General features: G+C 40.7%; 2 protein-coding genes across 2 annotated transcripts; both read right to left on the bottom strand.

Moving 5' to 3' along the window:
• Nucleotides 1-577: 577 nt before the first annotated feature.
• abhd17ab (abhydrolase domain containing 17A, depalmitoylase b) lies at nucleotides 578-9,830 on the bottom strand. The gene is made up of 5 exons (XM_080506079.1): nucleotides 9,193-9,830; nucleotides 8,220-8,584; nucleotides 5,947-6,141; nucleotides 4,791-4,970; nucleotides 578-1,008 (listed from the first exon to the last, which is right to left on the bottom strand). Exons 2-5 carry the CDS (start codon nucleotides 8,576-8,578, stop codon nucleotides 783-785), a joined length of 960 nt encoding a protein of 319 aa, XP_080362205.1. The 5' UTR covers nucleotides 8,579-8,584; nucleotides 9,193-9,830; the 3' UTR covers nucleotides 578-782.
• A 2,006-nt stretch (nucleotides 9,831-11,836) lies between these two features.
• LOC308137965 (AN1-type zinc finger protein 5) lies at nucleotides 11,837-20,447 on the bottom strand (the record flags this gene model as incomplete). The annotated part of the gene is given in 7 exon segments (XM_080506878.1): nucleotides 11,837-15,445; nucleotides 15,919-16,026; nucleotides 16,626-16,753; nucleotides 18,712-18,823; nucleotides 20,285-20,318; nucleotides 20,321-20,377; nucleotides 20,379-20,447. Coding segments are annotated over 7 exon segments (657 nt in total). The 3' UTR covers nucleotides 11,837-15,296.
• Between the last annotated feature and the right edge of the window lie 878 nt (nucleotides 20,448-21,325).

Below are 21,325 nucleotides of genomic sequence, written 5' to 3'. Positions count from 1 at the left end.
GAAACATCACTCGTGTTCATATATCTTTACACTGGATTGCATTGATTGCTCAAGTGCATCTAATATAAAAAGTGGTAACTCAAATAATATTATTTGCTTGCTATTCTAAAAGATGATTACAATAAAACCAAAAAAAACCTTTCCCAGCACGTCGGTGAAGCTGGAGATCCCTCGAAAGAAAGTGCTTCCCAAATCCATCCGCAAACTTTGGTTAATAGCAGAAATTAAAGTGATGCACAAATTGCACGAGGCTGCGAAAATGACAAGAATCTTTCGTCGTCGACCACGACGTAGAACGATGGCCTAACGTGGTTATTTTTTTTAAAAGTTTGTTGTTCGCCTTACTCATCATCATCATCATCATCATCATCATCGAATATCAACAAAAGGCCTTTCACACCGTGGACGCCGCCCATATTATTGCACCGAATATTAACACCACTTTCCGCCATGTGACACACAGCAGCTGTGCTGGTGAAGTTTCTGCTGGAAAGCAACAGTCATCAAAAAAATGCTGTTTCTCACACTCACACACATCCCAACATAAACACACGCCCCCACCCCCCCCACCCCCTGCTCGTCTTGATCCACGATCGGCCTCCTGAGCCACCGCTCTCCAGCTCGCACTGCCCTCCAGGAGGCTGGGGTCTCCCCCCGAGGGAGGGGGTCTGGAGAACTGGCGTTATCCTCAACGCCATCGAGAGGCCCGGGCCGGAGGTGGACCAGGAGAAGCGGCAGTTATGAGGAGGACGACGACGATGGCTGGCGGCGGCGGCGACCCGTCAGGCGTGTTGCGCCGCCAGCTCCTGTCCTATGAAACGCCGCAGGCGCTCCAGATACTGGCTATACAGTTCAATGTCGTTATGTCCCGCTCCCTCCACCCACAGAGGCTCCACCGCCTTGGGGCAGCGCTCGAACAGGGCCAGGCCGTGGGAGAAGTCGATCACCTCGTCCTCCGTCCCATGGATGATGAGAACAGGAGACGTAATCTTGGATACTTTCTCAATGCTGGGAGAGAGAGAGAAAAAAAAAAAAGTTGGGAAAGAGAGGTTAAAAAATCAAAAATTCTTGAAACTCAACAATGATGTGGAAGAATCATACATCTATTAAAATGAAAATGTATGTTATAAAAACTCACTAACCATGGATTCATCACCTAAATCCCTCAGATTTTTAGCAATGGCACCGACCAAACATGACGTCATAGTTTTGAGTAATAAAATATTTATTGCTAATTAAAAAAAAGTTTTAGCATAAGAAACTAAACAACCGTGACATAAAACCTCTTTTCTCAATTTTTACTTCTTTTATAATGACACCACCCATTAACTCACACTAAATTATTATTTTAAACCCCGCCTCCGTAACCTGGGTGTGACTTTTGACCAGCCTCCGTCAGGAGACGTCCCGTTAACGCGTTCCTGCCGAAACCAAGCGGAACGGTATCCCAGGTGGAGCTGCAGATTATTTCACAAGCTTTTATCTCTTCTCATTTAGACCATTGTAAAACCCTCAATACTTGTTTATATCAGTCATTTCTAAGCCGCCTTCTAACACATCAAACTGAAGCTGCTCGTCTTTTAACAGGAACAAACCGGAGACACACATTGACACCCCTGTCCTGTCCGCCCTTCATTGCGCGTTTTTAAACTCTCGCACCTAAGCTGTGGAATGCTCTTCCCCTCCAGCTGTTGACTCCTGCGGTACTTTTATGAAACAGTGTCAAAACATTTTTAATCAGGCAGGCCTTTTACCTGTCGCTGTTCAATTTAACCTTTTTTGTTGCTGTATAACTGCCTCTGTATTTTTACTGATCTTATCCCCATTTTATTTTTCAGTTTCTACTGTTGTACATCTCCTTGTGACCCATATCTGAGAAAGGTGTTATATTAATATAGTTTATTTACTTATTTGAAATTGCCTTGAGCAAGTTGACTTTCACACCCACCTTAAATCGAAATATTTCATTGTGAAACACAGTGCGTCTCACAGCAAGTTCTCTCTCGACTCTGTTACATTAAGTCGTCCCTTGTAGAGTTTAAAACAAGCAGTGAGCCAGTTTTGAGAATTCTAGGAATAGAAAATAAAGGATTTTAATGTGAATAGCTCTATCAGTACTGTAATAAAGTACTTGAAACATCTGCATGAGTTAAAGATATTAAGAAAGTGAGTAATAATAGAGTGGATTTGTGCATCTTAAAGTGATTTAGTACTTCTCAACTTCTGTATTTTTTTTTTTCTTCTCAGGAAATTTGCTCCACGTGTCGAAGGCAAGTGATTTATAAATATGTTTTTGTGTGTGCAGAAAGGTGATGGTGTGGGAAGCTTTTCCCAAAGCTTCTGTTACATTCAAGCACAAAGTAAGTGTCTCCTGGGTTTTGTTCACAAGTTAACACTGTTCCAAGTTAACATATTTACTGCCAACACAAACATAAGAATCAGATGGTTACTCCTGTACGGTAAAGTAAAACACAAATAGAGCAAACGTTGAAGTTAGAAACAAGATATATAATCAAATATTATGCAGAGAGGGGAAAAAAGAAAGATACCAACAAGATATACATGGAAGGAAGCCAGCTGCCCACTCCGTGAATGCTGGAGGCTTTCTCGACCGTCCCCTGACTGTAAGGCTTCCCCTGGTTTCCTACCACCTCTGCTCTGCACCCACTCGCACCATCTGAGACGGCGCTCTGCGTTACGGCTCGCTCAGGCTGATATCGACCTCCATCAGACAGAGAAAGTAAAACTTAACTGGCCAAAAAAAACACTGTGTCACTGATGGCAGCAGAACTCCGTGTCCTTGTCGTCTGGATGACGGAACCGTTTTATAGTCAAGGGCTATATATTATTAAAAAAAAAGCAAAATATTAGAACTGAAGAAGAAAAATTTAAATAAACTTTGGCAAGCCATGTAATAAAAAGGAAACATTTTGACAATGCATCCCGAGTTTATTGTAATAACACCACCTTTGTTATGGGAAAAGCTTCCCAATATTTTCAGTTCAAGATCCAAAACAAGAACATGGCGTCTCCAAACTCAACATCATATACAATTATGAAGTACTGCTAAGAACCAAAACTTATTAGAATTTGAAATGCGTATGAAATCTACTTGATACTTGTGAACCACGTCGGCGTAGGTCACATGATCCAGCTTCAACGAATCACGATGGAACTTCCATCAACTTCCAGACTCTGCCTTCAGTTGAAAGCGTTCGCTACAGACGACACGCCGAGGCCTCTCAAATGAGAGGAAAAGTGTTTTCTATTAAACCTTCCTTGTATTTTGCTTTTGTTGACATGCGGGTTGCAACTATTTATTAATTCATTTATTGGCCAACGTGTACAAAAATAGAATCAAGAGAGGCACACCAGCACAGTGGTGAAAGTTTCACTGCGTGGGAGCCAAATACTATACAGTAAAAAAAAAAAAGCACGCTCTTTTTTCCTCAGAAAATAAATATATACATATTTTTTTCTTTTTTAAAAAAAAAAGGGATTTTGTCCTCTCATCAGGTGATCCAAAGAAAATCCGAGAGTGACCCACAGTAAGTCCTGAACCATATTCACAAATAGTACATGACAGTTCAACACCCACCGGCATGAAGCATTAAAAGGCTGAGACAAATAAGAGTTAAACGAGTTTCCTCATACAGAGGGTGATTTTATCCATCTGCTCCCTGTGATGACTTGTCCAGGGTGTCCCATGCTTTGACTCATGTCGGCTCCAAAACATCTTAAATTGGCTTAACCTGAAAATATGGATTCTTAACACGGTATTCTCCTTATAGGAAAGCAGTAAGAAATACTCTCACTGTCGGTAAGATATTATTTATTCACTTTCATTTTCGCTGCAAGTGACCTAAATTGACTTGTAAACACATTTCTAATCAAAACTACTGCGTGGCGAAGTCAAAACCTGTGCAACGGATAGCTCAGAACGACTTTCCTCAAAGCCTTCTGACAAGGACCAAAAGGATTTTGATGAAACATCACTATTTAGCGCTCCTGAGATAAAGACCTTGCAAGGATTCAGTACCGACTTACTCTTCTTGGCAATCTCAGAGGGACGCACAAGAGAAGGTCTGGGGAACGCTGATAAAAAAAAAAACGTGTTGACGAGTTTCTTATCCGACGTTACGAACGGGGAGCTGCGGCGGTGCAGCCGAAAGCGCGTTTAAAACAAGGTTGCAGATGACAATGATTGCTGAGCTCGGCACGGCGAGATCGATCCATCAGTAGAGCAGAGACCTTTGACGTCAGTTTTTTCGTCTTTCAAAATGCGAGCTCCTTTAACAACGGCGTCTTCTGTGATATACTACAGCCTTCTACTCAAATCTACAAGAAACGATACACACATGCAAACCAAAGAAAGACATGGAAACAAAAATATATATAAATAAAAAAAATAAATAAAAAAAGAGGAGCACATTCTACCAAAAGAGATATTTTTGGGAGACGAAAACAACAACAACAAAAACCCATCAAAAGGTAAGTGGCTACTTTGCTTTTCTGTCGGCAGATATGTAATTATGTCAAATTTGCAACAGGCAGTCCTAGAGTCTGTACACAGAGTAATCTGTGTGCTAAGTGACTAATGCAGCCAATTACGAGTTCATTGCGATATATCAAATGCATCAATTACACAATGCAGGGAAACACAAATCGAATTAGTTTCCTTTTAATTTGGAGTTTAACAATTCATTTTGGCAAACTGTCACACGTCGTAATGAGGAGCTTATCAAAACAGCCACAAGGAGGAATAAAACGAGACGCTGCGAGACACTTACTTAGGAAAAGCGTCGAAGCAGTAGGTTTTCTTTGTTTCGGGAAAGGCCACTCTCATTCCAGATGTTAAAGGGGAGTGGAGAACCACGGCTGCACACTCGTAGCGTGACGCCAGGTCTACGGTGGGAACTGTACCGATGCTCTGACCGTACAGGATGATGTTCTCTGGGCTGATGCCATAGCTGGAGAAAACAAAACAAAAACAAAGACAAGAAACCAAGAGTTGAGGCTTGATCTTCTGTTTTACTTGACTTTTTGTTTTCCCATTGCGTCCAAGCTACTTTCATGTCCACATTTTGATTAATTTCATATTGATGCGGTCATTTCAGATTTATCTGTTTCGTCACACCAGCTTGAATAATCCTTTGTCAGATTAATAATTTATCACGATATTACATGTGTTAAATGTTGGTTTTTTCACATTAGTTTTATCTAGTTTATTTTTCTTTGCAAAGGTATTCTTTTTATTGGAGTACTTTTTTCAGTTATTTCTTATGATCTCCCTCAGTGCAGCTTTTTAATGTCCTGCATTTACAGTTCTTTTCTTCTTTCGCTTGGTCCATTGTGTCATTACTGCATTACCAAGCTGAAGAAAAGAAAGAAAAAAAACTTCTACAAGGAAAAGTCCAATTAGAAAGACTGGCAGTGTTATAGATAACAAGCATAATCAAAACGAAACACAAGAAAACATTCTCTTCAAATTAAACCTGCCTGAACTTTTTGGATACACAAGTTGAGTTTAATGCGGTTTCTCTGCAGTGGGATTCAACCGAGGAGAATTATTTGACGAAGTATCTTGCAGACAGCTGCCATGCCTGAGCAGGTCTCGGTGCAAAGATGGAAACTAATGAGGTGAGACTGACAGTTACACCCAAATGTAAATTAATCTTGGCCCGAGCCAGTCAATACCTGCATATATAACCAACTACAACTGCGATAGGACGACACTGCTACTACTAATGAATCACCCCCACAGCCTGTCCTACCCTCATCCATCGCACTTTATTTATTTATTTTTTTAATTCCCAAGGTATGTGACCACACTGTTCTCAACCTAATTGATCCAGCAATTTAATCCTACCGTTTAATTAAATTCTCTTATCCTCAATCTGTTTAGAGTTGAATTGGGAGCAAAAAAAAAGCAGATCCTAAACATACCGTGTGCGCAAGGCGTGCCAGGCAGCGTCAATGTCTGCGTAGAGATTCTTCTCGGAGGGTTTCCCGGTGCTGATGCCATAGCCAGAGTAGTCGTACGAGAAGATGTTGCAGTTGATGCGAGTACCGAGGCCAATGTAGAAGCTGCTCATCTGGCCGAGGTCAACCGCGTTGCCGTGTGAAAAAAGCACTGTGAATCTGAGGGGAACACAAATTGAAACTGGAAGTCAGTAGGTGGATCAAGAGACACTGCAGCTACGTTATTGGTCCTAAACGCTGTTCAAAGGCTTTACTTATAGAAGGAAAGACAAACGTGTGCCGAACTCCATTGAATTGTGATTCTTATTGGCTCCTTTCAAACCAAACTTTGTCTCCACGATGCTACACCTTTCACGCAGCTCTGTAATTGTTTTGTTGATACAATCAGAGGTGTAACAGAGTGTGAAATGAAAAAACTCTTGCCTCAGAGCAAACTTGTCTGGTTTAATTCAGGGGCCTTTCTAGACGGACTTTGGATGTTCTCCCCGTGCGTGCCGGGGCTTTCTACAGGTGATCCAGTTCCCTATAAAACTTAAGTTTGAATTTTCAGAACTTTGGAAGCGTCATTGGTGACTCTAAATTGCCTGTAGCTGTGTGTGTGTGTGGTGGTTTGTTTACGCGTTTGTCCTGTGATGAACTGATAATCTGTTCAGACGGTCACCTGCGTTCATCAATAGTCAGTGTGTATTGGCTTCACTGCCTCGTGACTGTAAATTTGATAAAGCGGTATAACATACTTCTTAAGGGGACTTGTACGTACAGAATGAACAACCTGTTGCTCCTCCATGAGGAGCTATCCGTTGAAAATGATACACAGGGTCTTTGCTTGAATCTCTACCAGCTACTATTGACATGAGCGCCAGTTGTGATGCTGCTGAAGAATCCATCAGAAAAAGGACTTTGGTTACAGAGGAAATGTGCAGGTATATTACGAACGTTTACATCACGCAGCTCACTATAATGCACAGCGGTTATGCTTTGTTCTCCGTCTTTATAAGACTATCTGACATTTTCACACATACAACGAGCAGAAACTACAGCTACTTAATGTAATCATCGGAATTCATTTTAGCTGCGACTTTGTTTGATGTTAAAACAAGTCGTGCATCACATGAAGTGTGACCACAACACTGAAAACGGACACAAACACAATGCAGTTAAACACGTTTTACTGTCCATAAAACAGAACTTGTTACACTGCATTAATAAAACCATAAGCACCCTGTTGTTTAGAAAAAAAAAATATATCACGAAGTTACTTTGACTGTGTGCAAAGACCTCTGTCCAAAATTGCAGTCCAGAATTGGTACAGCACGCTGGGCTCATGCTGAAGGACTCTTTAACATTTTGTACAACCTGAGAAGCGGCACGTCCTCTTTAAACGCAGGGTACTCTAGGCCATGTCTGTTATTCATGAATGCATGCTGTACTGCCCAGAGGAACCTGATCGTTTTTCCTACACAATGACTTTTTACAAATTCTCTCTCATTGGGTTTGTGTACGAGCTCGTACAGCCTGTCATTTCCCGGTTGGCCTTTCCATTTAGAATATGACAAAACAATGACTCTGCCACATCGCGTTGCGATTCAATTAATTCCTTGTAATACTAGAAAGACATTAATACAAGATACGTGGAGTGCAACATAAGCCTGCCCATTTCTTTTTAATTGATTTTGTAAATTAATCAGCAGAGGACTGCGCTGCAAGAGGAGCATCAAACCACAGCTGAATAGGTTTGTATATCATCAGCTGTTTAATAATTCGCCCTAACTATTTAAGCCGGCCATCATCCAATCACTGCAAATACAGAGAATACAACACAGCTGAAAAAAAGTTGTGTCCCTGTGTATGTTTAAAACACTTTTACTATTAATACCATACTTGAACTGCCAAGCACAGAAGGAAATCGACCCTGGAATAAAAAAATAAATAAAAAAAGGAAACTGTCAAAGAACAAAGGAGTTTTTTTGGTGACAGTGAGCCATGAAAAAAAAAAAACAGGAAGAAAGTTTGAATCGGCTGAGTCAACAGGGAGACAACCAAAGGAAGTGTGTAAAAGTGGACTGCCAAGAATGAGGAGTGTTAAAGGACATGCGAGGAATTGTGACACACTGTCATAAAGTGAATAAAAAAAGGTCATGCAAGATCAAATCTACCACACACAACAATTGCTCATTTAAATCCCTCACTACACTGTTGAATGAAGTGAGGAACCCCTTAAAAACAAACAAACTCACCTGGCATTCGGTGAACAACGAATGTACATACAGCCAACTCTGTTCCCACGACTGGATCGGGCAAGAAACACCTCCGTCATGTCCAGCTCTCGTTGAGAGTACTGAAACTCCGCTCGCTCCGTCAGGTGAAGTTTCCATCTTCCGTCCACAGCCCCGCCGCTTCCGGAGACCGATGCGCCACTCCTCGACCGCAGGCTCGACGATCCCGATGCTGCTTGCGCGACCGAGCCCACCTCCGGGTCTGGCAGAAAAGTGTAGGTGGGCTCCGGGGGCAGGAAGGCGAGCTTGGCTGCAATACGGCCCGGGCACGGCGGGCAGCAGAACAGGCAGCAGAGCTCACTGAGAGAGAGGCCATTCATCCTTTGCTGTGAAGGAGGAGGACAAGAGAATCACTGTGCTGATGAATTCACACCATCCCCATCTTTCCACAATGAGACACTAATAACAATGTAATGTTCGTCTCAGCCAGCCCAGCATGGCGAGGACAACTCCAGAGCATATACAGCCTTAAGTGATCACAGTCATGTCATGAACCACATATTAATGATTATAAATTTAAGAAATTAACAAACTTGATGAGGACTTCTGTATAAAAGTTAAAACACATAAAAATACACGAGTGAAAGAAAACAGTTTTCAATCTGAAATGAGCATCGTGTGGTTTACTACTTTTTCTACAACACCAAGATTGAAGCAAATTCACTGATTCAGCGATCAATCCGAAAACAATTAACTAAAAACTTCCAAAAGTTAAGTTGTTGAATAACAGCGATTATTCACACGTGTCCTGGTTACATAGTTTTCATACTTTGAATAAGAGCCTGGAGGTTTTTGTTAGAATTGGGGCAACGAGCTCGTCTTCACGGTTCCCTCGACACACAGTAAAGATCATGAACCAGTTTATACGGAAATGAAGGAACAAACAATACCAGACTTGGTATCTCTCAAGAGTGTAGCACAACTGTAGACCCACCTGTTGAACTTGAGTTCTTAAGAGTAAAAACAAGTGAAAAGGCAGAAAAACAAGCACCGCGGTCTTCCTCAAGCCCAAAGCAGTCACAGGATGCGACTTGGTTGAGTGTCCTGTCAGCGGGAATAAAGTCTGACAGGGAAATCTTATTTACAAAGGACCTGCTGCGTTTTCTTCGAGGTGACTGAAGTCCAGATTACACCCATTTCGTCCTCTTATATTGACGAGCGAGAAATCCAATAACTTTCCACCAAACGTTGTCGAGGGTGATTTTGATGTTTGTTTGTTTTTTTAGGAAGAAGTAATCGCTTCCAGACGAATCTGGACAAGAAAGAAAAAATAAATCACTAACAAAAAGCCCAGATCTGTCGGGCGGGTGAGATCATCGGCTCACAAGAGGAGTTATCCGTCTGCGTGGAGCAGCTAACGCTTAAGCTAGCAGGATGACATAAACACGGCGGCTCCGTCAAAAACAAGGAGGCTCGGCCCCAAGAAAACCTGCCCGACACACGGCCGCTGTCTTCCGCGCTCCTCTCCCCGTCTCCACTGCGGGCGGTGCAGGCGTCTCCCGGGACTTTAAAGATATTTTAAAGTCATTTTAATTGATCCATATCGGTGCAGTGTTTTCCTACTTCAGCATCCGGAAGCGACAGCTGACGGGAAGTGACGTCACAAGTTTCCACTGGAAACTTTGGTGTGTGAGATAAAGACGACGCTTGTTTGAAAAACAATGCATTTATGTGTACCGTTGAATGAAACACGTCAGTTTCGCATTGCTCACTATTTAAAAGCGAAGATGAATCAAAACACTAGCGTTGCTTTTGAATATAACATATTTTTCACGAAAATCCTTCACGTCACTTCAAATCCGTTAAATGAAAACTGAATGAACTTTCTGTATACAAATTTGGTTTAACGCAAAAAGACAATTAGCTCCAACGAAACGAATAACTCAAGTTACAGCTGTATCATGGCAGGTTTAGATTGTTAAAAAATCCAAAACTGCTGCTTTTCGGGGGTGAAGACAGACCTTATTTGCATTGTGTGTGTGTGTGTGTGTGTGTGTGTGTGTGCGTGCGTGCGTGCGTGCGTGTGTGTGTAAAACATAGCAATAGATTGCTTTTTTTCATATTTATGTCAGTTAGAATGTATTTAGGGCGCATGAATGTAAAATTCACTGCAACATTTAGGTGCAGTTCAGTTAATGTTTTCCATTGTGAATGATACTGTGACAATACATTTGCAATATATTGGACAAGCCTTGTTATCATCTATCAAAAACAATCCAAAAATAGGGAAAGGAGGTAAAGGGTCATTGGCAGCCAAGGCACATTGACACATACAGTATAAAGCGAGGGCCTTCAAAGTGGCCTCTGCCTTCTCTTCTGGGAAAAGGGAAAAAAACAAAAACATTTGCCGGTACAAAAATCATGTTTGTGACCTTTTAATGAACCTCAAATACCAGTTTGACCAGACTGCTCATGTAGCCCACCCATGTTTACAGGGAAAAATACTTTGTTAAATATCTACAGCATTTACACAATGTGAGAAGACAATATCTCCATCCCAAAGATGTATTTCAGTTGTGGTTATTAACACCAATATAACTGCACTAAATACAGTAAATGCATTTGTATAAATCTTTATACACTTTATTTAAAAAAAAAAAATATTTACACGAGATGCAAAATTTGAATAGCTTAAACCGATTACTTTAAATTGTTGAAAAAGCAGGTTGTGCTGCTTTACATGCCAGCCCAGGCTTTCTGGGGAATTAATGAAGTGAGTCCATGTTAATTAGCTCTTCACTTCACCTCTGCTTTTTATCCATCGTTGTTTGTCCCGACCCACCAGGTCCTGAGAGAAGGGCGAACAAGGCAGTCAACTGAAAATATCTGAGGGATTTTCTGGTGCTCACTGATGGGCCTTGGGTAAAATGATTAATCACACTTTCAATTCTGATAATAGGTAAGTAAACCAACAGAAGCTAAAGCAAATTAAAAACATTATTTGGATTTAACAACAAAAAAAAAAAAGAGGGAAAAAAAGGTGGATAACATCTCAGGCACTGAATTCAAAAAGATCTTATACAAATTCAGATTTGTATTCATCACATTCCGGGTGAAGCATCGGGAGGATATTTTATTTGGCACTTTACCAAACATGCATCATTAGTATGGAGATCATTTTCTGATCCTCACTTTGTAGTGCGGCCACACGCAACTGAGCTTTTGAACTATGAGTGATAACAGACAACAAAGCTGCTTACGCTCATAAATAATAGCAACGGGTAATATTTTCAAAAACCATTTTAGTAAGTCGCACCGATTTACTACTGGTATAACACCAATACCTACATGAACAAATTAAATGGAACACCATACACTGAAGCATATTCTGTCCTTTTGTGTTGTGCCATTTGTGCCTACACTGTTTTGCTGAGTCTGAGAACACTATGAATGCACAAAAGCAGTGGGGCCACAGTACACACTGGTCAAAAGCAACAAGAAAAGTGCATTAATAACTCCACATGACTCTAGATGTGAATTGTAATTGAACACTGAAATACAGTATATTTCATCCATCTACCTCAGAACTGTACTGTAAGAACAAATGAATACAAAAGACAAGTTTAATTTAAAATAAACTTTGTGATTTTATTGTTTTAAACTTATTCTTACACATCATACAATCCTAACTCTTAAAAGGAAAACAAAAAAAACAAAAAACAAAAACAAAACAAAAGATATCTGGTGGTGTTTCTGGGGGACTGGAGTGCCAAGGGACAAGAACTGCATCTCTGTGGAAATTTTCTCGCTTATATTAAAAGCCTGAAGCTCGTTTTAAAAGACAGAAGTAAAGCCATTAGTCTCTCAGCAGTGAAACTGAACTCAAACCAGATTTATTACAACTCGCAGATTTAATACTACCAATAAAAACTGTTGCATGACACATTGATTATGAATGAGTGTGCTAAAGACATGATTTAAGACATTCAAACAATTGCAATGCAACAAAATGAAGTAAAAATGTATGCCAATAAAACTTGGGATTAATATTGTACGGTAGCCCTAACTGCTGGTGCCAAGTTATAACAAATTGAGTGATCAAACTGTCCTGAACTACATGTACAACAGGGCCTCACTCCTCTGTCCAATGACGGTCACACAGTCTGATAAACATCTCATTGTATGAATTGTGGTGGTTTACATTCAAACTGCTCAGTCTTTATTAAAAAAAAAAGAAAAAAAAAGGTTGAAACGATTTGAGCATTGATATGAGCAGTCATTAAAAAAAAACCGAGTGCAAACCAGTGAAATCTCCATCATTCATATAACTGAACAATCATCCTAAATTAAAAACCGCTGTGACAAAAGGACCGTAGCTCTTTGAGGAAAGCTCGAGTGTTTCGTAAGCCACAATATCTTTTAACGGTCATTGATTTCGCCGTCGTTTTCTACAAACATAGGCCCGATCTGCAGATTCGCACCGACTACAAGTCCCCCTAAACATGAGAGTTGTTCTTAAGTCACCACTCGAGATGAACTCCTTTTTCCCCCCCGCAAAACGAAGAATCGAGGAATTAAATCACAGTCGCTATGGATGACCAACTTATCTCGAGTAAACAGCCTTGGTGTTGGCATGACAAGTCCTCATTATTGGCTTATCCATCAAACAACTTTGACAATGTTTGAAGGCGGCCAGTTTTGCAAGAGGAGCTAAAGCTGAATAAAGCCCAGTAAGATCTTCTGTGGATACGAGGAATTGAGCCGTTGACGTCCGACATATTCTGCATCGACTTATTCTGAAAAGGCATACTTTGCAAGTCACTTTCTTTTCTACAGCTCGTTCATAAATATTTAATGATAAGAATCAAGCAACATTTTCAGGGAACGCATTTAATAATGAAGAGATTAAACCTCAATTGCCCTTCTATACTTCGCGAGGGGCTTTTTAACTTTCAGTAATATCGCTATGCTACAAATAGACTTCAGTAACGGGATAGAGGCTCGGCTTGGGGTACTGCGTAATTCCGCAGCGTTTAATAATCAAGCACAGAGGGGCCTGTTAATCGGACTACTTGTGTGAAATAATTATTATAGCTCTTGGAGATAGTCATGGTAGAACCGGTTCTTTGAAATACTTTTAACAGTACATGTAAAAACTTGTAAATAAAAGGGAGGGCAGAGATGGGGAAAGTATTAGTGCCAGCTATGGCACTTTCTTTTGGATAATTAAGAAAAGCAATTTAATACATATAGTACTATTCTTCTTAATCCCCACCCCACCTTTATTACCTGGAAAAATCTACATTAGGATTATACTATATGAATAGGAGCCATATGGTATTTACATTTTGGAAACAAAAACAAACAACCTGTAGAGTCCTGTTAATTTGAACCTTGCGGGTCCGGCCATGCATTGTGCTACTGCTGTTTATTTTTTTCACATTCCAGCTTCATTTCAAACTGTGCAGTCACTTACAAAACAGTAACTTCTATGTCTGCCTGCACACATGCACACAAGTTTGATCTTCCTAGAAGAAGCTAGCCAGAAGCGGACTTCACATTGAGGACTCGTCTTGGTTCGGAGCACAATGTTAAAGCACAGCGCGCGACAATCTTCACTTTAGCTGAGAGGGACACGCATCGTCATGTGAAGAGCAACTGCGCCCCGGGTCAGTTTTCCTTCAGCACGTGTCAGTGGTCTGCTGGTGGTTAGAGAAACATGGAGCTTCACTCTTGACTCCAAAAGAAAACACATACGAATGGCATTCAATGGCCTTTATAAGAACAGAATTGCTTATCGACTGAACAAGGCGATTCCCTCTGAGGGCCGACCGTACGGCTCAAATACAAAATGCAAATGACCCAGATGCTGAACAAAACTGAGTAGGTGTGGCACGTTTGTCTGTGCTCTGCAGTTGACACACAGAGTTGTGCTTGAGTTTTCAAACCCCCCCCCCTCCGCCTCCGAAACAAACTTTGCCCTTTACAGCACAATCCAGCCGTTCTGACTTAACTGGACCTCACTCCACGACGAGACCTTGTAATTCTATTTAATGTCACAGAGTCAAGATGAATTAAATTAATAGCTGAACAGGTCAAGTGCAGATCTCGATTTGCTGAGACATGCTGCCAATCCTCCAGCACAGACCGACCAAACAGAATAAAACTGAATGAAAATAAATAAAATGTAATCACACAATTCGCGCTAACTACAATATATTAATATAGATCTTTTGATGTCATACGCGCAATAAAACGGAGAAAAAAAAAATTAAAATAAAATAAAAAGAACAACAATCACTCTGTTAAGTCAAGGTTCTCAGATCCCCTACCCTGTTCCCTCCCCTGCCATTCCCCATCGAGTAACTTCATGCACCCAGTATCTGTAGAATATATGAAAGAAAGACATCTGGAAAATGCTGAGAGTTGTGGTGGTCAAAATGTGGTGACACTTTGAGTTGGGAAGAAAAAGAAAAATGCCAATTTGACAATAAGTTGACATCATTTTTCAGTCTGGGAAGATTTCTTTCTTTTTTTTATATATATATATATATATATATATATATATTCCAGAGCCCTTAAAGGTCTTGTTGATACATGAACTTGCCCAGTTAGTTGGTTCATGTAACTCACAAGGCAAATCCAAATATCCTTCTGTGTCATTATCCAGACTGCGACACATTCTTCAGGAGGATTCCCTCCCGTTTTCACCTATCTACAGGGACTGTATAAAAATAAACCCACACGACACCCTCCAAGTTGAGAAAGAAAAAGGGGGTCAAAATGAAAAGCCTTCAATCCCCACAGCAACATAAATGTCCACCGAGCCCCGAGGCCCTCTCCCCAACTCTCGAGCAAATGGGTTCACACATACACACACACACACACACACAGGTTCAGCTTCAGTCACTCACGGAGAGAGAGGGGGAGATGCTTGTAAGGGAAGTTTCTGGACTGTGGCTGCGACTGCGCCACCCCACCCCGCCCGCTTTCAGACTGCCGTGAACAAATGAAGCCATGATATCAGGTGTTCTCCTCCACGTCGCCATTGTTCAAGTTCACAACGTAAGAAAGACTGTTTTTTTTTGCGCTCGGCCCTCATAACTTCTGAATTTTCTCAGCCACCACAATGGGATTCTCCTTGCGTATGCGGGCAGCAGCTGCACTCCGGTAATCAAAGGGACAGTCGTGTTTGTCAGAGTAACGATGAATGGCACAGAACAGGTTGCCGCAGCGACAATCAAAACCTTCAGTGGAGAAAAGCACAGAGGTAAACAAACAGAGGCTTTGTTGCAAACTCAATATTGTATTGACACACCAATTATTTATCTATATGAAACATCAAACTGAAAATCAAAGTTCGTTCATTTTAGGAAAGAAAATCATATCTTTAATCATCAGAATTGGCAGGTTATTTATTACAAAAGGCATAGACGACCATGTACATTGGAGACAAAGCCAAGCTCCAAGTGAAAGCCAATATATATATAGTGAGAAACAAATTGACAATGTGTAGTGAAACATTTTTAAGATCACGCCACGAAGAACAGAAATGAAATGTGAAAACTACATTCCTCGTGCGTTCGATTTTAAATGATGGGGTTATGATCAAGTCAAGTGAGACCAGAAGAACAAAAGCCAACCAAACCCGTGGATGACAAGTCTTACATGCATCGTCAAGGAGCTCAGTGATTAACATGTATAATGTTTCCTCGCTTACCGGTAAGGCCCACTTTTTTCCGACAGGAGAAGCAGCGATTTTTCTTCTTGTTTTTATCAGGAGTTTGGTCACCATCAGAAGACGCCTGTGCTCCTTCCTCGATTGGCTCTGACGACAGAAGAAATCAACGCAAGGAAACAGTTTACAGACCAACCCAATACAAAATAATTTGTCACTCCAACAAGCAGGACAAACAATACCCAGGTGTATGACATTGATATAATCTCACATATAGAGATGCAAGTGCCTGTGTAGCCGTGTATATTTGAGCACATGCGACATAAAAAAAATTAAAATAAATTACTGACCGCAAACTTAATCAGAGTGACATGAAGGAGGGTAATAAAAGCCTTCAACAGTACAAGGATGTGTGTGCAAAGTATAACCATAAAATGAAGGTCGGGCTATTAAAGACTTCACCTTGAATACAAATTTTATGATAAAAATTTTAAAAGTAAATAAATAACCTGTACAGTTATTTAATGGCTAAATAGGCTTGGTTACAAAACCAGAACGTTTAAGTGTAATGACTTGGAATTCAACAAGAGAGATCAGCTGCATCCCACCATTGACCATTTATTCACTGGTGCAAAAAAAAAAAAATTAAAAATTAAAAAAGGGTCTTACATAGACAATGTGACTCATTTCATGTAAACAGTGGGTAGAGACTGGTTTAGGAACACATCACTGCTCACCAAGACATTTACCTGTGCTATTAGAAGTCCCCTCCTCTTCATCCTCCTCAGCTTCTGCTCGATCTGAATCGACAGCCCCCGAATCCTGGGAGATGCTCATAGCTGTCATTTGTTGAGTCACGGGGCTCGGAGAGCTGGGACTAATAGAACAATTAAAACAAATAAAAATCATTAAAGTACAGCTCATACATTGATTCTTTCAACAAAAAAAAAGTATTCATCAAACAATGAGGACTTTAAAGTTTCTGAATAAACAGATGACAAGAAGATTCATGATCCATATTTATCACACAGCAAACAGCATTTTTCCTGGTCATAATTGGTTATGTCGTGACAAACGGATGCTTTGTTGCTAAAATCGCAATGCGTGTCAAAAAAAACTCTGTGGGATGTAAACAAAGTTTTGGGGGATTTCCCTCCAAACATATAAATGCCACACCGGCAAATGTACATTGTAGGCTGCGATTCAGCTTGCATGTTTATTATGCAATCTGCACACAGCACACGTCCAGTTGTAGCCAAAGCTTACTAGATTCACGTTGTACAGTGTGACTAACTGTGAACTTATAAGACCGTTATATTGCACGATCTGCAGTGATCCTCTACAGCCAGAGTTTGACACCCTTGCTCTGAAAAATGTCTTAAAATATGGTGCAAATCGCATAAATACAGCTGCTTGAAAGAAAACAGACATTGGTACATGCCAAGTATTAGACAGAGTACAATACAGTTGAGCTCATGCAGATTTATCTGATTATTGTCAATCCAACAAAAGGTAACTAGCTGAGTTTACAAAGTCACTTTTTTGGTCGATCCCAACCAATTCCTTCTGACAGTTCAGATTCTCCCGTTTACATGAACACTGAGGTGATCACACTGATGAGTGCATATGAGAGAATATGTTCCCCATTAAATCGATGGACTGCATAGTCCACAAAACTTTGCACGGTGACATCGACAGTTTGTGATTAGCACACATGAGCCTGCTTCCAGCTTTATATTGAAGCTCGTTTCTTTTGAAACTAAAGCAAAACAGATATTCTTGTTCAGAGTGGCAGTTTTGTCTCCTGCCTCAACCAGTCATGTTTCACCATTGTCACGGGAAAATACTAAATACAATTCAAACAAATACAACATCATGTCATGTGATGTGATGACCATACGTAACTGATATGGACACAAAGCTCCAGCAGGGGAAATCAATACTGTTTGCATGGACTCTGATCAAATCATAGAATGGGCGAAACACCTTCTATGATCCAGTTGTCATTTTAATCGGAGAGAGGGTCAATACAAATTGATTCAAAAGTCAGCTGTCCAAGTTAAAAATGTTTGAAAGGTCAAGCAAATCTATTATGATACAACAAAATTGCGTTTCAGTAGGTAGATTGTAAATGTAGACAAACTACTTGTGTTCGCTGATTTCTGTAGTGCCAAGTTGTTGCATTAGTTAACAGTAAACCAAGAAAGGAAGTAACTTGGAGCGCCATGTGTTGACGAGGTCACTGAGGAGTTGTTTCACTCTCTTTTAGGTCAACCCATGTAACATCTTGGGATGTCAAATCCTGGTCGTGGAGGGCCACTGCCATCATCATTAGATTTTGGTGTGCTGAAGCTGGAGACATCTAAAACATGCAGGACGGCAGCCCTCCAGGACCAGGATTGGACACTATGAGACAATGTTATTGACAGCACTGATAAGAGCCCTTTTAAAAAAAAAAAAAAAAAAAAAAAAATTCTAAATTTGCATTTTGTCATGAAAGGCAACTTTGAACCTCTTATTCAATTCATTGTATCATAAGTTCTGGATGAACTGAAGACGTTTTTTCTGGACATATAACTGGTGTGATCACACTGACAAAAGTGCTTCATATTTTCATACCTTTGACAAAAGGCACAGCAGACTAGATCAAGATCTAAATAATTTGTAATTCAAGAAAAAAAATATTTAGACCGAAACTCTATATTTCATGTGTGGAAAGCAATGGTTGTCTGCTGTTGCCAAGTTCACAATTGATTCGATGACCTGTCAGAAATATACATTTTAATCCGAGATGGACCAACTGTAGTCATTTTCTTCAGCTGTTGGTAGACATACCTTGATGTTTGTTCTTCAGGTGGGGTTCCTGTCACTTCTGTACTGGGCTCTGAGGTTGTGCTCTCCACTGTCATACCAGCTGAACCTGGTGAACCCACTGGTGATGAAGCAGCTGTTTGGGTAAAGCAGTTAGAGATCACAAACGACTCAAACTATTATTTTAGTCCTGATAATAGGAGACGGGCACATTTTGTTTGAAGCTACTTCAAATGCCAGTCACTTCACTGATTGCCAGTCAAAAGTTTGGACACACTTTCTCATTCAATGTGTTTTTTCTTCTTTATTTTCTTGACATTGTAGATTCTCACTGAAGGGATCATAACTATGAACGAACACACATGTAATTATGTAGTAAAGAAAAAATGTGAAATAACCCAAAACACGTTTTATTTAGATTCTTCAAACGAGCCACTCTTCGCTTTTATTGCTGCTCTGCACACTCTTTGTGTTCTCTGGATGAGCTTCCCAAGTTCATCGCCTGAAATGGTGTTAGCACTTTTGCCCTCACTTTGGGGTCCAACTGATCCCAAACATCTGGAATGGGTTTAAGTCAGCACCCCATCACTGTCCTTCTTGGGCAAAAAGCCCTCACACAGCCTGGAGGTGCGTTTGTGGCCACTGTCTTGTTGAAAAGTAAACGATGGCCCAACTAAACACAAACTGGATATGCTGGCATGTTGCGGTAGTCACCATGCTGGTTCAGTGAGCCTTCCAATTTGAATAATTCCCCAAGCTGCCCTCATGTCAGCCAGTTTCATCGTAGAGCTTGATGGTTATTGCAACTACATTTATGAACACATTCAACTTTTCTCTTGAAAATGTTCTGATCTGACTGACCTTCAGTTCTTAAAGTAATGATGTGCCATATTTTATCTTTACTCAGCTGATTGGTTCTTACCATCATAGGAATTTGAACAGTTGTCAAATAGGGCTGTCAGCTTTGTACCAACCTGATTCCTGTACAACACAACTGATGGTCCCAACATTAAGAAGGCAAGGAATTCCCCAAAATGAACCCTGACAAGGCACAGCTGTGAAGTGGAAACCATTTTCAGGTGACGACCTCATGAAGCTCATCCGGAGAAGGCCAAGGGTTTGCAGCTCTGGCAACTAAGTAAAGGGTGGCGACTTCGAGGAATCTAAAGTATAAAACAGGTTTTGACTTGTTTTTCACTCTTTGTTTACTCCCACAATTCCATGTGTGTTCATTCATATATTTGATACCCTTCAGCGAGAATCTACAAAGTAAATTGTTATGAGAATAGAGAGAGAAAAAAAATTGAACAAAGAATGTGTGTCCAAACTTATGACAACATGTTCTTTGTCCAAGTGAAATAACAGATGACAATGTCACTGTCTTACTTTCTGGCGGCACAATGTAGGCAGCTGCTGATACCTCCAGTCTCCAATAGCTTTAGGCAGATTCAAGTGCCCCAAGACACATTTAGTGTCAGTGTCCACACTTTATGATCTCTCTCTCTTTTTTTTTCTTCTTTTTTTAAAAATGAGAGTAGAGATATCTATATCTAGGACATCCTTGTGTTCGATCAGTCATAGAGCCCTATCCTCCTACCTTTCTCCCCTGGGGGGGCTGGATCGCCCCCCTCCCCTGTTGTCTCTGCAGGTGTTCCTTGTAGCAGACTGAGCACATGCCGTTGGTGCGGGGGGTTACCGTAGAAACCACATCCCATAGTGCAAAGCATTGGCACCTGAGTCTGATTGGTCTCCTGAGCCATGCTCTGACAGAGGGGGTAAGGGGGATGGGAGAGGATATTCCTGAAAATGGGGTTGCAGAAATTAACCAAAATGATTAGCAAGCCTTCTCTGAATACGTAACCATTCATTGTTCCGCTGAAAGGGGTTAAGAACTGACATAGATTAAGAGGTCACTTGAAACCTAATGCAAGTTTCTTTGCAAAACAAGTATTAATACCCACCATATGAGGCTGTAATTACAGATTTGTTACACAGGCTTATGTCTTATGAAAACTAAATCAAGACTAAGACCAGAAACTACTTAATGACAAAGTACAGACTTGCCACTAAAGCAAGACAGGACTTTGGCCCATTCAACTGAAAATACACACACACACAAAAAGAACTCTGTTTATAAACAATGAAAATGGAAAAACAAAAAATATTTGCGCAAATAAATAAACCAGTCATTCAACATCCCTGCTGCATTCGGGCAAAGTGCCTGGAGATTGTAACGAAATAAGCTGCGGATTTGATCAAAACACTGGGCGGAGAGGTGTGCAACAGCATCAAAAAACAAAAGACAAAGAGTCGTACAGCAGCTCGCTGTGAAAGAGGCAAGTTACGATTCGTGAAAAAAAAAAAGCATACGCAAGCTCAGCTTGTTTGTCCTTTCTTTAGCGGCACAACAAGATGTTTTGGTCGGGGACAAAGTTGACGAGAAAGGGGAGAAGAAGCTTGACACACGTCTGAACAAATCCACACTGAACCAACCCCCCCCCCACCCAAAAAAAAAAAAAAAAAAACATTAAGCCTTTAAAACACGGCTGCTCTTGATGAAACGTTGACGCTGCTTTGCTTTCGGTGTGGCTGAACAACTTCTAGCTGACTATCCTGAGTCTGAGTTTGTCCGCAGAAG

The sequence above is a fragment of the Blennius ocellaris genome (assembly GCF_963422515.1).
Source record: "Blennius ocellaris genome assembly, chromosome: 12".
Classification (NCBI taxonomy): domain Eukaryota; kingdom Metazoa; phylum Chordata; class Actinopteri; order Blenniiformes; family Blenniidae; genus Blennius; species Blennius ocellaris.
The sequence above is the reverse complement of the archived record's forward strand: the minus strand, read 5'-3'. Positions and strand labels throughout refer to the sequence as shown.

Coding starts and splice junctions, on each gene's coding strand:
- abhd17ab (XM_080506079.1), bottom strand. CDS start 8,578: ATGAATGGCCTCTCTCTCAGTGAGCTCTGCTGCCTGTTCTGCTGCCCG. Junction 6,142..8,219: donor CGTTGTTCACCGAATGCCAG/GTGAGTTTGTTT, acceptor TGTTCCCCTCAG/ATTCACAGTGCTTTTTTCAC. Junction 4,971..5,946: donor TGGCACGCCTTGCGCACACG/GTATGTTTAGGA, acceptor TGTTTTCTCCAG/CTATGGCATCAGCCCAGAGA.